The 13,773-nt window shown below is 40.2% G+C and overlaps 1 protein-coding gene across 2 annotated transcripts in view; it reads left to right on the forward strand.

Moving 5' to 3' along the window:
- Positions 1-13,773, forward strand: part of MAST4 (microtubule associated serine/threonine kinase family member 4) — a 243,741-nt gene that overhangs the window by 31,930 nt on the left and 198,038 nt on the right. Inside the window, exon 1 of one of the 2 annotated variants that reach the window (XM_074811706.1) lies at positions 3,047-3,134. The exons of the other annotated variant lie outside the window; for it this stretch is intronic. Coding sequence (XP_074667807.1) covers positions 3,096-3,134 — 39 coding nt within the window. The 5' untranslated portion in view covers positions 3,047-3,095. Of the gene's footprint in view, positions 1-3,046; positions 3,135-13,773 lie in introns of those variants that run through there. 2 annotated transcript variants of the gene reach the window in all.

Here is a 13,773-nt window from a genome sequence, read left to right on the forward strand (position 1 = left end):
AATGAAAGACTCCAGCTGAAAATAGCAGGCTTTATGCCATTTTAAACACACAGATGCACCTTTGATGATATGTAAAAAGATTCATAGAGTATGAGAAAATTCAGTTGATGCTTGCTTCATTAGTTGCAGACCTCTGCCTTTCAGTACCTTCCGATATGCTGTTATAAATTTCAGGATAAATTTAGGAGAATGCCACTTTTAGAATTGGCAGTGAATGCACTTTTCATTGAAAGGTAATTTTGGTTCTTTCTACTTGGGATTAATCTCATCCTCCACTGGAAGGCAGTCTTCTCTTTGTTTCATTCTCCTTCCTTCCAGTATTATTATTATTTAGGTAGCTGTACCACTGATCTTTAGTTTCTTGCAAAACAAAGTAATGCTTGTACCCTGTTTGTCTGTAGTTTTTCTGTTTCTTCATGCAGGTGACTTCTTTGCTTCGCCTGCTTGTAATTCTTTCTGTAAATTGTCCATGTACACAGTTAGAACTTCTGTGATACTTGAGGTGCTTTGTTAGGTTGTGGACCTTGTGCATCTATGCCTGTCAGTGATACATGACTTGGTATGGCTTTTTTGTGCTATTGTTGTGCAAGTAATGAATTCATAGACTTTTTCATGCCTTATAGACCTCTCAGTATAGAACACTTAATTCATACATCTTCATTAGTTGGTTATGTATAGTTAGATGTGCTAAAATGATTGTTGGAACAAAACCAGCTACACTTCAGTATTATTTACTTTTAAAGAAAGTGATAACTTGTGCATTGGGAGGTTTTATATTTCAGTGATTAAAATAAAACTTGTGTAAGTATGTATTTAGATTGGGTTTATAAATGCCAACAGCCTTGAAGCTGAAACCTGTGGTGTGTCATGAGACAAATGGTAAGGTTTTGCCTCTCACCCTTGAAATCTGACAATCTTTTGCTATTGCCTCAAATTAATTTTTGCTGTCCTCACTGGAAGCATAACAGCAGCGTTTAAATTGTGATTTATTTGCCTGTGTCTTCTTTGGAAACAGAGAACTACAGAAAAGATAGGATGTGAGCACCCATGGATGTGAATTATTGGGAAAAAGTTTTAAAGTGTTAGCACAGAAGAAAGAAAAGATGTTTTGAAATTGATATGGGAAAAGAGCCGCATTGGGAGAACCCAAAGGAGATACCTGTATATCCTTAACGTAACTCTGCTTTCAGTTCTTTTCACAGAGGTGAGGGATCTAGTCACTTTTCAGTTCGATTCTGTAAAGTGAAAAAGTTTTCACCAGGTTCAGAATGCTGTTTAAAGAGATGTTATACTTCAAAAATAAATTAATTCAGGAGAGTTGAGTAGCCTTTGTTACAGAGGAGGTCAGACTTGACGGTCACAATGCTCCCTTCTGGCCTACGAATCTATAAATCTATCAGTGTGTTTGATTTTCTTGTCTCCCTCTTGTGGAACTGCAGTTTTGGTCAGTATGAGCTGCTTTCTTGCAGAGCTGAAATACAGCTCTGATCCTGTAACTGAAATCGGCAACGGCTAAGTTTAAGCCATTGATCTGAGGTTATGGATGCATTTGGAGCTGGAGACATGGAGAGTCAGGGAAGGGGAAACATGTCCAGTTAATGTTTTTTAATTCTGATAAAAACTTACTGCTTTTTAAAATTACATAGTTTGGAGGTCTCAGAGAAATGCAGCTTAATGAGAGTGCTGAAATTTTATTTTTCTTTTATTGTAAAAAGTGTGAAACCATAAACTTAATGTATTTCATTCATATGAAGAAAAGTGCGGGGGCAAGGGGGCAAATACAGCAGCCTTTTCTTTCTCTGTTCTTCAGATAAGCTTTGCTCAGTGTTATCCTTTCAGCAATCCTTCATTTTTTTTTTTTTTTTTTTTGGTCTAAATGGTCTTGCCCCTAGCAGGTTTTACTACTATGGAATGTACATGACCACTTCTTGAAATGATGCAATCTGACCAGAAATAAATATTTTTTTCATACTAGATTTGAGGGTGTGATTGTTATAATCCTCATCTTAGACTGTTAATGGGTGAATACCTAATAGCATGATGACGGCTTTTAGAAAAAAATCATTGATTTGTTTAACCAGCAGCTTAGCTGATAAGAAGTCCAATACTTCTTTCCTCCTTGGGTTCTGTGTTTTCAGACATAACCTTTTCGGGTTCAGCACCTAGTTTTTGGCGGAGTTTTCCTGGCTTCAGTCAGGTCAGCTGAGCTGGTGCGAGGCGCATGGGTGACATGCCCAAGGTCGCAGCCTGACCTGGTGGCTGCGGTGTTCTGCACCCCAGAGAGTCCATCCTCCCTCCGCGGTTTCTCAGCTGCTTCAAACGGCAAATCCCGCAGGGGTAATTTCTTACAAAGTGCTATTACAGTATGTTATTACTGTCGCATTTTGCAAGTAAACGAAAACTTATTATTCATCTCTTGCCTGCCTTGAATTGAAAGAAAATGAGACGGAGCAAGGTAAACAAGCTCAAACAGACTGTGAAATTACACATGATGGGAATGCTATTTTCTGACTGCTTACCCTAATGCCATGGGCTAACGCTCCATCTAATGACGGCATTTAGGCAATTTTTACCTCAGCATATTTTGATCCGGTGCGAATAACGCCGTGACTGACACTGGCCCGCGGTGCCGTGGTGCGGGGCGGGCTGGCAGCCGGGCGGTGGCGGTAAGCGGGCCGGGCCCGGCGGCGGCGGGAAGCGGGGCGGCGCGCCCCGTCCTTTCCTCCTCAGGGACGGGCTGGACCTGGCTGCGCCGCGGGGCGACCGGCGATCCCAGCCCCCCCCCGCCCCGCCCCGCCCCGCCCCGCCCCGCGGCGGCGGCGGGGCAGGGGCACGTCAGCCTGGCAGGGCGCGCGGGGCCGGGGTGGGGCCGTCGCGTCGGTCCTCGGCCCGGGCCCCGCGCGCGGGGCTGCCCCGTCGCCGCGCGCCGAAGTTGCCGGGGTGCACAACTCGCCCGGTCACGTGCCCCGGCGGCGCCAATCGGCGCAGCCGTGATGTCAGCGTTCAGCAGCCGCCGGGATGCGGAGCGGCGCGCGGGGTCCGGGCAGTCCGGCGGGGCCAGGCGCCGCGCGGCGTGAGGGCGGCGGGGCGGCGCAATGGACGAGCCGGGCATCCTGCGGAGACGGGGGCTGCAGGTAGGGGCGGCCGGGCGGTGCCTGCGGGGCCGGTCCCCCCCGCGGTGCCGGTCCCGAAGTTGCCCTCACCTGCCGTGAGGCGCCGAGTCGTGCCGGCGGGCCCGGCGGCGGGGGGACACCTGTGGGCGTGAGGGTCGCGGCGGCGGCCGGGCTTGGGAGCAGCGCGACCGTCGGCCCCGGCGGGCGGCGGCGGCGGGCGCGGAGGTGTTGTCCGCCGCGCCCGGGCGCCTCCCGGTAGCCGGCGAGGCGGGAGCGGCGGGAACGCTGCGGGGTGGTTCTCCCCGGCAGCGGTGCGGTAACGACGGGGAACAGACGGCCATTAGCTGAGGGGGAAAGTTTCGCCTGCTTATGGCTGTCGGGGCGTTCGCGGCATACTTTGTGGAACGGCGAGACGGGAGCGTTGCCGTTTTCAGTCAGCTGTTGGCTGACTTCGCCGCCGGCGTTCATAAACTCGAGAAAATGACGTATCCCAAATGGAGTGTGGGTTTGGTACCGTATGGTGTTTGAACTCAAGACTCGAGCCGTATATACTCTTTGGATAATGTATCAAACGCTCAAATTTGGGTGTTCTGTTTTTTTTTTGTTTTTTTTTTTTTTTTTTTGGGTTTGGTTTTTTTTTTTGGCAGAAAGTGCACTAATTACGAACGTGTGACAACAATCGAGTATAGGGTGTAGTTACTTTTTTACTTTTTCACCAAAATGGAGCACCACTTCAAACTACATCATTCTGGCCCATTGTTTAGAAAGCCCCTTTGCTCAAGTCCCTCTCAGCGATGAATGTACTTCCTTTCTTTTGTTTTCCTTTACATCCGCAATGTTTCAGTGGGAGGAGGGTGAAGAGGAAAGCCTCCTTACATTTGGGATCGTTATTCTTAAGTAATGTAAAACTGTTTATAATGTTTAAATTGAGCTGAACTTGCACAGTTCTGAACTTTTCAGAAAGATGCCCTTTCTGATCAGTGCTTTCAACTTGGTACTGATCAAGTGTGACAATTTCTAGTAGATGGATGAAGACAAGCAGAATCTATAGCCCATGTTGTTATGTAGCATAGAGAAGCCCTAAAATTCTCTGGGGCCTCTTAGTCTTTCAAGAATCCATTAGCTTTTCTTTAACTTTTTGTGTGACAGTATTTGCCTCTGGAATAATTTAGTCAATAACTATCATAAACAGATTCTGAGATTTTGATTAGTCCTTAAATCCAAAATATTTTCTATTAATTGATTGTAAAGTGGGAAGGAGGATCTTTGCTGCACGTTGGTACTGCCCATGACAGCTTTTAAAGGAGAGGATTTCAAAGTTTCACGAGGTTGATCTTCACAGTGAAACTGGATCTCCACCTGCTAAACCTGCTGTAATCCACTGAGTAGTGGAAACCGAATTTCTGCTGCTTGACAAAAGTTGAACAGCAGTCTGTTCTGATTAAGGGATAACTTAAACCTTAATATGAAAGCCTTTTGTTGAGTTCTGCAAACGCTATTTTTGACTTTTTTTATGTTGTTGTTGTTTTCTGTAACTTTAACAAAGTAATTTTGAATGAATACCAAGAATATTTCACAGAATACGTGCTTACTCCTGCATATGCTTACGTGGTCACTTAAGAGTATTAAAAGCTATATAGTGAATAATCCCAGTACCAGAAAGACAAATTCATACTTGCGGTGCATGCAGTAATAAATTGTTTTCAAAGATGTGTACCCCATGACTGTCATTAGAATCTGAGTCTAGGGTGGAGGAAAATAACCAGTGGTCAAAAGTGTTCAAGTTGATGTGCTGTCATCTAGAGAAAGATGGAGGGGGAGAAATCCTTTTTACACTCAAGTTGTGTTCAGCAGACCCTTAACCGAATCTGTCTTCATATTGTCTCACTTCCCTTATGTTCTTGCGTTGCTCTGTTTTTATTTTCATCTGCTGTTCATGCAATTAGCCTAGAGACTAGTATGATGAATTTGTGAGCTGGAAAACAGATGATATGACATGTGACAAGGAGTGTAGCCCCTGTTCAATTCTTGTTAGTAAATACTGATTAGATTAAGTCTCCGAGTTGTCTGCTTGGCTGAAATTTGCTTTTTACAGTATACCCGAAAGTAATGAGTTGGTTATTTTATTGTAGTTCTTACCATTAAAAAATCCCTAAATAATTCTACTGTTACGTTGTTCTGTGGGAGTAATCAATGTATTTTTTTTGTCCCCTCTTTTTCATGTGCTATTTACACTTCCCTTTAAAGGCTGTTGAGAATACTCTGAAAGGTTGTTTTTTTTTTTTAAAAGAAAAAGAAAGACAATGGGTTAAGACTGTTATGAAATACTGTGCTCTTCAGTGAAAGGTCAGCTAACTTTACTTCATACGACTTTGTCAGTTCTTTTGGTTAGAAGTAGAAATGATAAAAGCAGGTAAGTCTGCTTAAAAGCTGTGTGCTTTCTCAGGTGAAGGTGCGTTTAAATTAAACCAGTCCTATAATGGGAAGCAGCACATGCTTAAAAACAAAATTGGTGCAACTGCTGTTTTTTTCTGTTTGTACACTATTTGCTTCAAAGCTTGATTTACAGGGCATGCAAACCATTTCCTTTTAGATGGGAACTTGATGTAGTTGTGTTTAATGCTGTGTACCATCATGCTGTGTTTAAAAAAAGCCAGGAAGCAGCTTGAATTGAATCTCAAAATATAAGCCTTAAGTAAATATGTAGGCTTCGATAAATCTTGGTTTGGGTTGATATGTGGGAAGGTTTTCCTGGTGCTCAGGCTTCTAAGACAGAAACTGAGCCTTTAATTTGTTGCATCCTGAATACATACACTTATTTCATCTTACTACCACCTCTTTATGTCCAGTTACTTATATTGAAGCTTCTGAATCTGTAGTATGTGCTCTTTTTTGGTGAGCAGATTCTGAAGCATTAATTACAAAGAATACATTTTATTTGTAACAAACTTCAGGAGAAAATTTACCATTCCTTTCAACTTCTAAAACTGCTAAGTATAATTTAGTGTGGATTGATATGAGTATCTCTTGAAAATAAGTTCTTAAAAAAATGAAACCAGCTAACTACTACTTGCATGTTTTTCATCACAGTTCTTGATTGTATTCTGCTAATAACCTATGTTTCATCTTTCTTCTGTGAATTTGTCTAGTAGAAGTTTGTCCGAGCACTGTGTTTTATACTGCCTTAAACGAAAGATTACAGACCCATGTGATGGTGGATATAGGTAACGCATATTTCCTGCAGTCTGTAAGAAGGATGTGGGAATGTGGGAGAAATCTTACTGCCAGATGCAGCCAGCTTCAGTCATGCTTCCAGAGCTGATGAAGCTTTCTCTTGTTGAACAGATGCTTTGGGCCTTCCCTTTTCCTTTTGCTAATTTCAGTTCTGCCTCTAAGTGGCTGATAAGCAGTGTCTTGTAAATCTTAGGGTAATTACATGAGCTTTTTTAATTAGACTTGCAGAGGAATTGACCAACAGCAGAGAAATCAGCTATACATGAAACCTCCCAAATGTCGGAGAAAATGCTGTATTTGTTTTCTTGTCTCTAGGTGCATCTTTTTGTAAATGCTGGAAAATTTTCATAGGAATCTAAGGCTTCTTTAGATTCAGGATGACTGCATGCATTAAGTTTGCAGACATACCATTATAGCTAACATGGAAAATTCCAATTGAAAATCTAATACTGTACTTCATGCATTGATTTGAGGGGGAATGAGGTGAAAAGAATTTAATCACAAAATTCAGACTCATTGCTGTAGAAATGGAAACAGGCAATGTAAATGAAAATGTGGTGTAAATGGAGTGTTCCTATTTTGGCGGAACTGAGGAGTTGGTTTATACTAATTCCATGTATTTCTAGAAAAGATGGCAAGGGGCACAATCATTACGTAGCCTTGACTATTCCTTTGCTCTACCTCCAGTACAGGAAAATGCTTGGCTTTTGTAGTCAAACATTTTGATATTTGGTACATAAGTGTCCAGACCTCTGCAAAAAGTAAAACCTTGCAGATTTTTTGAAGTCCTTGGTTATTGGCTCACTTAAAAATATGTTCTAAGAAATCAGACAGAAAGAAAATAATTATCGAGAAAAAAATGGCCTTATTTGTGGCTCCTAAACAGGTGCAATTTCTTTGGAGTAAGAGACTTCGTGAAAATAATTCTTTCTGAAATACTGAAAATTGATGTGGGAAGTGGAAGGGTCAGCTAGAAGTCACACTCTAGAGGAGAGGAATGGAAATAGGGAGACTGTAACTGTCTCTTCTGTGGATCCAGTTCGTGCTTGGGAATATGTTCTTGGGGTGGTCTGCTGAGGAAAAAATTATGATAAAAGCTGGAGAATATTAATTATTAGAATATTAATTCTAATTAATAGGTCTGTTTCAAACTGAAGACAAGGGGTGGAAAAGTCCGTGTTACAGATGAGGTTCTGGAAAAGTTTTTAATTTTCACTGATTTGAATGCTGTGTGCAACAGTGTTCGCCCTCCCACTAAGCAAGAGGGACCTGATCCATTTTCTCTGCTGGGGTTTCTGTACTGGTGGAAATGGATTTACAGTATGGAAGAGCAATTGTGTAGTTGTGAATCAGGTCTGATATGTGTCTCTGCCTCTTGGTGAGTGTGTGGAAGAAAAGCCTGTGGAGGGCATGGAACAAGAAAAGGATTTAAAACATAAAATCTTTACAGTTTGCAGTTTCCAGTAGATTCAGATAAATCAATTCATAAGAAGACTGGATATACGTTTTCTGGTGTTGTGTGGGAATAGCTCTGTGACTGCACACTGCATTCATCCTCTGCTTAGTAGTTGTGTCCAGTCCTATCTAATATTATTTCTTCAGGGGCTGCATCTGCAAAGTAGTGCTCAGAACTACTTACATTGTGATGCTTGCTCTTTCATTTTATGAGGTGTTTGCATAAGCAGCATACATAGAAGTAAAATGTTAAAAAAACCCAGATTTTCTGTATTCTTGATAAATTACTACATTTTTTCCCGGTAGAGCCGTCTTTATTTTTTAGTCATTCTAAACACTGTTACAGAAGACAAGACATTTTAGATCTATTTTTGTTGTAAGGGAAGGGATGTGCAGGTTAGAATAGATGTTTTCTTTGCTTAAATAGTGATAGGCAGTGATAGCCGCTTTTAGGAAGCGGAAGAGCAGTCTTCTGAGAGAATCGACACTGATGTAAAGAATATTTTTTTCTCTCCTCATTAGCTGTCACTTATGCAGGCCTAATAGAATGTACAATCTCTTGATCAGTTAATTCACCTATATTTTCCAGGCATTCGTGCATGATAACATGTTTGTCAGGTCCTCTAAGAGGCTTTGTGTCGGACATATTTTTCTATTATTTGAGTTGTGAAAGCTTTTCTGAAAGGGTTAACCTTTTCTTCTGTCTTTGATTCTCTTGGTGCTGTGGTCACTTTATTTCAGGGTCTAAAATTAAAAAGAAAAGCAAGCCCCTTGCTGCATTCAGAGCTAAAATATTTGGCACAGGACCAAACTTGGTGTCTGTAACCCGTATCACACTTCTTATTAATGCCTTCTGATAATTGCAGTAACATTTCTTGAGAATGTCTACAATATGTCACAAAGCTGAGGTTTGGAAGGCAAAGCATAAACTTAATGTTCCTTCATGTCACATCCTTTGGTGAGCTCTGCAGTGAAATCTGTAATGACTTGAACTGAGCTTCATTGTGGTCTAAGAGTCATAAAGCTTTGGAGTCCTCTGTGCACTCATTAGGTCCTCTTTGAGTCATTTGGCTTATCCCCAAAATTTGGTTGTGGGGTTTTGGGTTTTGGTTGGTTTGTTGTTGTGTTTGTTAGGGTTTTTTTTGCCTGCTTAGTTAGTTAGTAGGAATAATAGTTGCATGAAGGATAGTAACTTCTGATTGAAACAGGTTGGGTGTTTTTTTCAATTCCATGGGTTGTTCTTGGTTTCACAAATGGTTTTGTTAGCACTGGTTTTTACTCACTTTGTCACAACTAATGAAACTAGTAGTTATCTGTGTTTTCTTTTTGAAATGTTTGCATAAGATGCTTCATTCAAGTTTGCAGTTTTGACTGTGATGCTGCTTCACGTGTCATGTTTAACATAATGATTTGAGATTTGTTTTCACCTACTGATATGCTACATTTGCTTTAAAAGTCTTGTTTTCAATTTCTTAAGTTAGGGGTTTTATCAAAATTGCCCACAGGCTTTGAGATGTTATTAATTCCTTTTCCTATTAGATTGAAGCAATAAACATTTTTGCTTATAGCAGTGCCAGTTATCCATCTGAACATTAAAATTATGTAAAAATCCATAAATTATTGTTATGATCACAAAGCAAAACACTCAAAACTGCAATTTCATGATTTGTTTTAAATTTGTTTTCTTGACTTTACTTTTTCCCCTTTACATGTACCAGTAACTTCTGCAACCTTAACTCTATTCAGTAGGGTCGTTGCTTCATGAGAACAACATTGTTTCCTGTCAACAGCTCATGTACTCTGTATATAATCTGGTTCAATTGCTTCGTCTCAGTTTCTGCTCTTGTGTCTCTTTTGGATTCCCCCCACCTCTTCATTCAGGTCCCCCTTGATTTTCGTTCTCAAGTTTAGTACTCCACAGTGGCATGCAGCTACAGGGATTAGTGATGAAAAGGTTAATTGTACTCTGTGCCCTTGAGAAAAAGTAAGCTCTTCAGAGACTTCAGATACTAAACTCTTGAGTTTCTAAAGAGCATGGTATGTTTGGAGTACTTTGTCCTTTTTGAAATTCCTTAGTGTTGGTGTATATAGCTGACTTAGTTTCACAGGGATATTAAATAACACTTCTATGACACCAGGGTATCCTCCCCAACCAAGACACTGTGTCAAAGCAAGGGAACAATTGCATTGAAAAGTATTAAAAGATGGGGTTTTTTTAAGCTTTACTGTCAGAAATAGGAGATTCAGTCTAGCAGCAGTATACCAGAAATGTCATCCTTGTGTAGATGCTGTAAAAGAAAAAACTTCAAGTAATCAAATGTCAAGGAAATGTTTAAGTAATTAAAACCCGCGATCTTAAAGAAACTAATAGGTGGCCCTTAGTTGAAAGATGGGGCTTGTGCCGTTATTGGTAACCAGTAGTTCCTGTTACCGAACAGCTTGCTTTCTCCTGAATTTCATTTTCAGCTGTCTGGAACCTGGTAGCTTTTTAGAATACCTAACTTGTACAATGCACTGAAGTGCGTGGAGATAAATGTCACGTCACAATTCTGATAGTATTCTAGCCCTAGAAAGCTAGAACTTCAAGTGTGCATATGTTTTGTGTATCTGAATATTCTTGGTGTTCTCTACAGATAAACGATGCTATATCAAATACAGAAACATATCTGAACATGTTTTCAACTAATGCAGATTTCTCTCCTGTCCCACAATGTAACTTTCTCTTCCTATGTGAAAAGCAAGGGAGACATGCTAAGAAGTCTGTAAAGTGTATGCTTGAATTAACTTCTGTTTTGAGTTCTTTTGATGTGAAAAGTTTTTTAATGTATTTTATCTCTTTGCTTTAAATTATGCCACAAGGAGGATACCATTTCAGTTTCTCTAAAAAAGCCTAGTTGTACACAACTTCTTCAGGTACATTAGGGAATTTAGCAGTCAGAATTTGTGTGCAGAAGAATCTGAAATAATCCCTATCCTCTTATGTTTTCTGAATACAACACTCACGGGCACAGCTGGAAAATTTAGGTTATGAGTGGAAAATTGATTTTAGGACTCCTGTGTCCCTTGTGAACACAGTTTCCTAGTTTTAAATTACTTCAAATTTTTCAAGATTTTAGTAAATGTGGAGAAGTGCAAGAAAGGAAGGAGTAATATAAATGAAAAATTAGGAAGAGCAAATGTTTTATAACCAGGGTAAAATTTGACAGTACTTCCGATTCTTTATTAATTCATGTGCTCTTTCCTTTTTCAGTTCTTCAAGACACAGTAGGGTGTTTGTGTTTAAACATACAAGATTATTGTAAGTGGAGTAGTGATCAAGTATGTTGTGTTATTAGACTGTATCTGTGACTGTTTGACAATGATAAATAGCAGATTTTAACATTCAAGCATGAAACTAAATAGCATTTTCTTATTTTGTCGCTTTGGCCCTGAATATTTGCTCTTGTCAGTAAGCTACAGTTCAAAATTGTTCTTAGGACAAGGTGGCCAACATCTACAATTTACCTGAGTTGGTTGGCAACAGAGAAGATCTAATGTAAAGCATATCATGTTATCACTAGGTAAGGGGTGTTGCTGCTTTTGCATGCTTTGCTTTGCATCTGTGACAAGATTGTGGAATTTGGTGTCTCATTTTATAAGGTGCTTTGGGGTTTTAATATAGAATTATGACAGAACAATGACCTTTTTTGTGCATGCATTTTATTTTCTCCTCTTCAGTTCCCATGTATTCATTTTTGTGTGTTTAGGTTTCTGTAGCACCTTATGGCCCATGCTTTGTTTTAAAAGTAAGAGTGGAATATTCCAGTTAGTCTTTTAACACTGCTGCAAAACATGGTACTGTATGCTGTTTGGTTGCTTGTTTCACCCTAAAGACATCTTAAATTATTTCAATATCATTCATCTCTGATGTGGAGCCTATCTGACAAATCAATACTAAGCTCTTCCAGTGCCGAACCCAGTAAAGCTTGTTACACTTCTAAGTATGTGAAGTGTGTGTTCCTGTCTTCAGGCTCTAAGAAGTTGCAGAGAGAAGATTCAGGTACTTTTAAATTGATGTGTTTCTGCAAAGGAGCTATTCTAGAAAAAAGGTCATATTTAAAGCACCTATTTTTCATGTGTGTTTTCTTTAGCATTGTTGAGGATATACAGCAATCAATGAGAATCCTGTCAGATATTAATTCTTGCCTTTTTCTCCCTCAAAATCGCCCAGTGTTCTTTGTTCAAATACTATTATGATTGATTGTGTTCGACGGGATGCAGTTAGGGAGAAGAGGGCAGTGCCATAACTAGCACTGCTAATGGGAGAGTATCTGGCACAGTGATGCGATAGACTGCCAAGCAATTTGAGCAAACCTGTTAGTTACACGTTTTTGTTACACAAAATTCAACATCTATGGCAGTGCTGCAAGAATGGGATCAGAAAGTTACCTCAGATGAATTTTTTCTTTGCCAGTAGTTTCATTTGCTGGATAGATTAATTGGTGCAAGATACAGTCCTGGCCTTTGTCTTCTGTTCTCTTTGGGAGATAGAAAACAAATCCTTGAAAGCTTACCATTTAAAATTGAAGTAACATGTGTACATTCATTTTTTTTATTAACTTGATTTCTGGCCTTGGCTATAAGGATTGCCAAATGTACCGTAATGTGACGTTCTTTATCAAATAACTGTCAACACATAACTTTTTTCTTTTTTAAAAATTCTGTAACTAGATAGAAATCTTTCTTACTTATTATACTTTGACTGTGACGTGAGGTGGCTGTCTAACAGAGAGCTTTCCTGATCAGCCTGTAGAGCTTGGCACAGAGCCTAGTAAAGTATTACATTGAAGATCTAAATTTAAGGCAATGAAGATTAGCAAGAAATGAACATCTTGGTAGTCCAAAAACCCAATGCAACCAACCCCTCCCCCCCAATAAACCTCTAAACGTTTCACACTAGTTTGAATCTAAAGCTGAGCAGGGAGGAACTGTGTGTTAGAATTTGTAACTTGGTCCTGCCTCCACACTTGGCATGCTGAATTGCCTACTGCCTGAAGATCTCTTTCTGTTTTACAAAAATAAATGATTTGAATTCAGAGTACTTTGAAGTCATGGAGACTACGATGAGAGAAGATACTACATTGTTTATTACCTCTCATGCCAGGGCAAGGCTTGCTTACATTTTTTGTCTTGTACCATATTGTCAGAATGGTAAGTTGTCTGGCTCTGCCTAAATTAATCCTCTTTGTTTTGTCATCAATCTGTTGCATTCTTACATATAACCTTGAGTAATTTGATTCTTCCACACTGTATATCCTTTAAGTGTTGGTGAGTTTTCAGTGTCGTTTCATGTAAGCAGAGTATGTTTTGCTATCTAGTTTTGTGAAATTTTTCTGGGAACAGAATGCATGCTATCTCCCTCCCCTGCACATCCTAGCTACCACTTCTACCTATGTAGAATCAAATTGTTTTAATGCCTTAAATTAAGCTTTATGGGAAGAAGGTTCCCACTACTATAAAGGCAATACCGTTCCTTTTTTCCTAATATTTGTCCTGGTTTTGGCTGGGATTGAGATAATTTTTCTTCTTAGTAGCTAGAATACTGCTGTGGTTTGGATTCAGTATGGGATTTGGTATCAGAAGAATGTTGATAATACACTGATGTTTTCAGTTGTTGCTGAGAGATCGAGGACTTTCCAACTCCCCATGTCCTGCCTGTGCGCAGGTGCACAAGAAACTGGGAGGGAGCAGAGCCAGAGCCCCGGACCCAAATTAGCCAATGAAATATTCCATATCAGGTAATGTCATGCTCAGTATATAAAGGAGGGTTGGCCCGGGGGGCGGGGGGGGGGCAGTTGCAGTTTTGGGATCTTGTTTTTTTCAGGATAGCTAGCCAGGAGTGGCCTGGGTATTGGTGGGTGGTAAGCAATCACATTGTGCGTTACCCATTTGTACTTTCTGTTGTTGTTTTATTTTATTTCAATTATTAAAC

Source organism: Strix aluco, chromosome Z (assembly GCF_031877795.1).
Source record: "Strix aluco isolate bStrAlu1 chromosome Z, bStrAlu1.hap1, whole genome shotgun sequence".
NCBI lineage: Eukaryota > Metazoa > Chordata > Aves > Strigiformes > Strigidae > Strix > Strix aluco.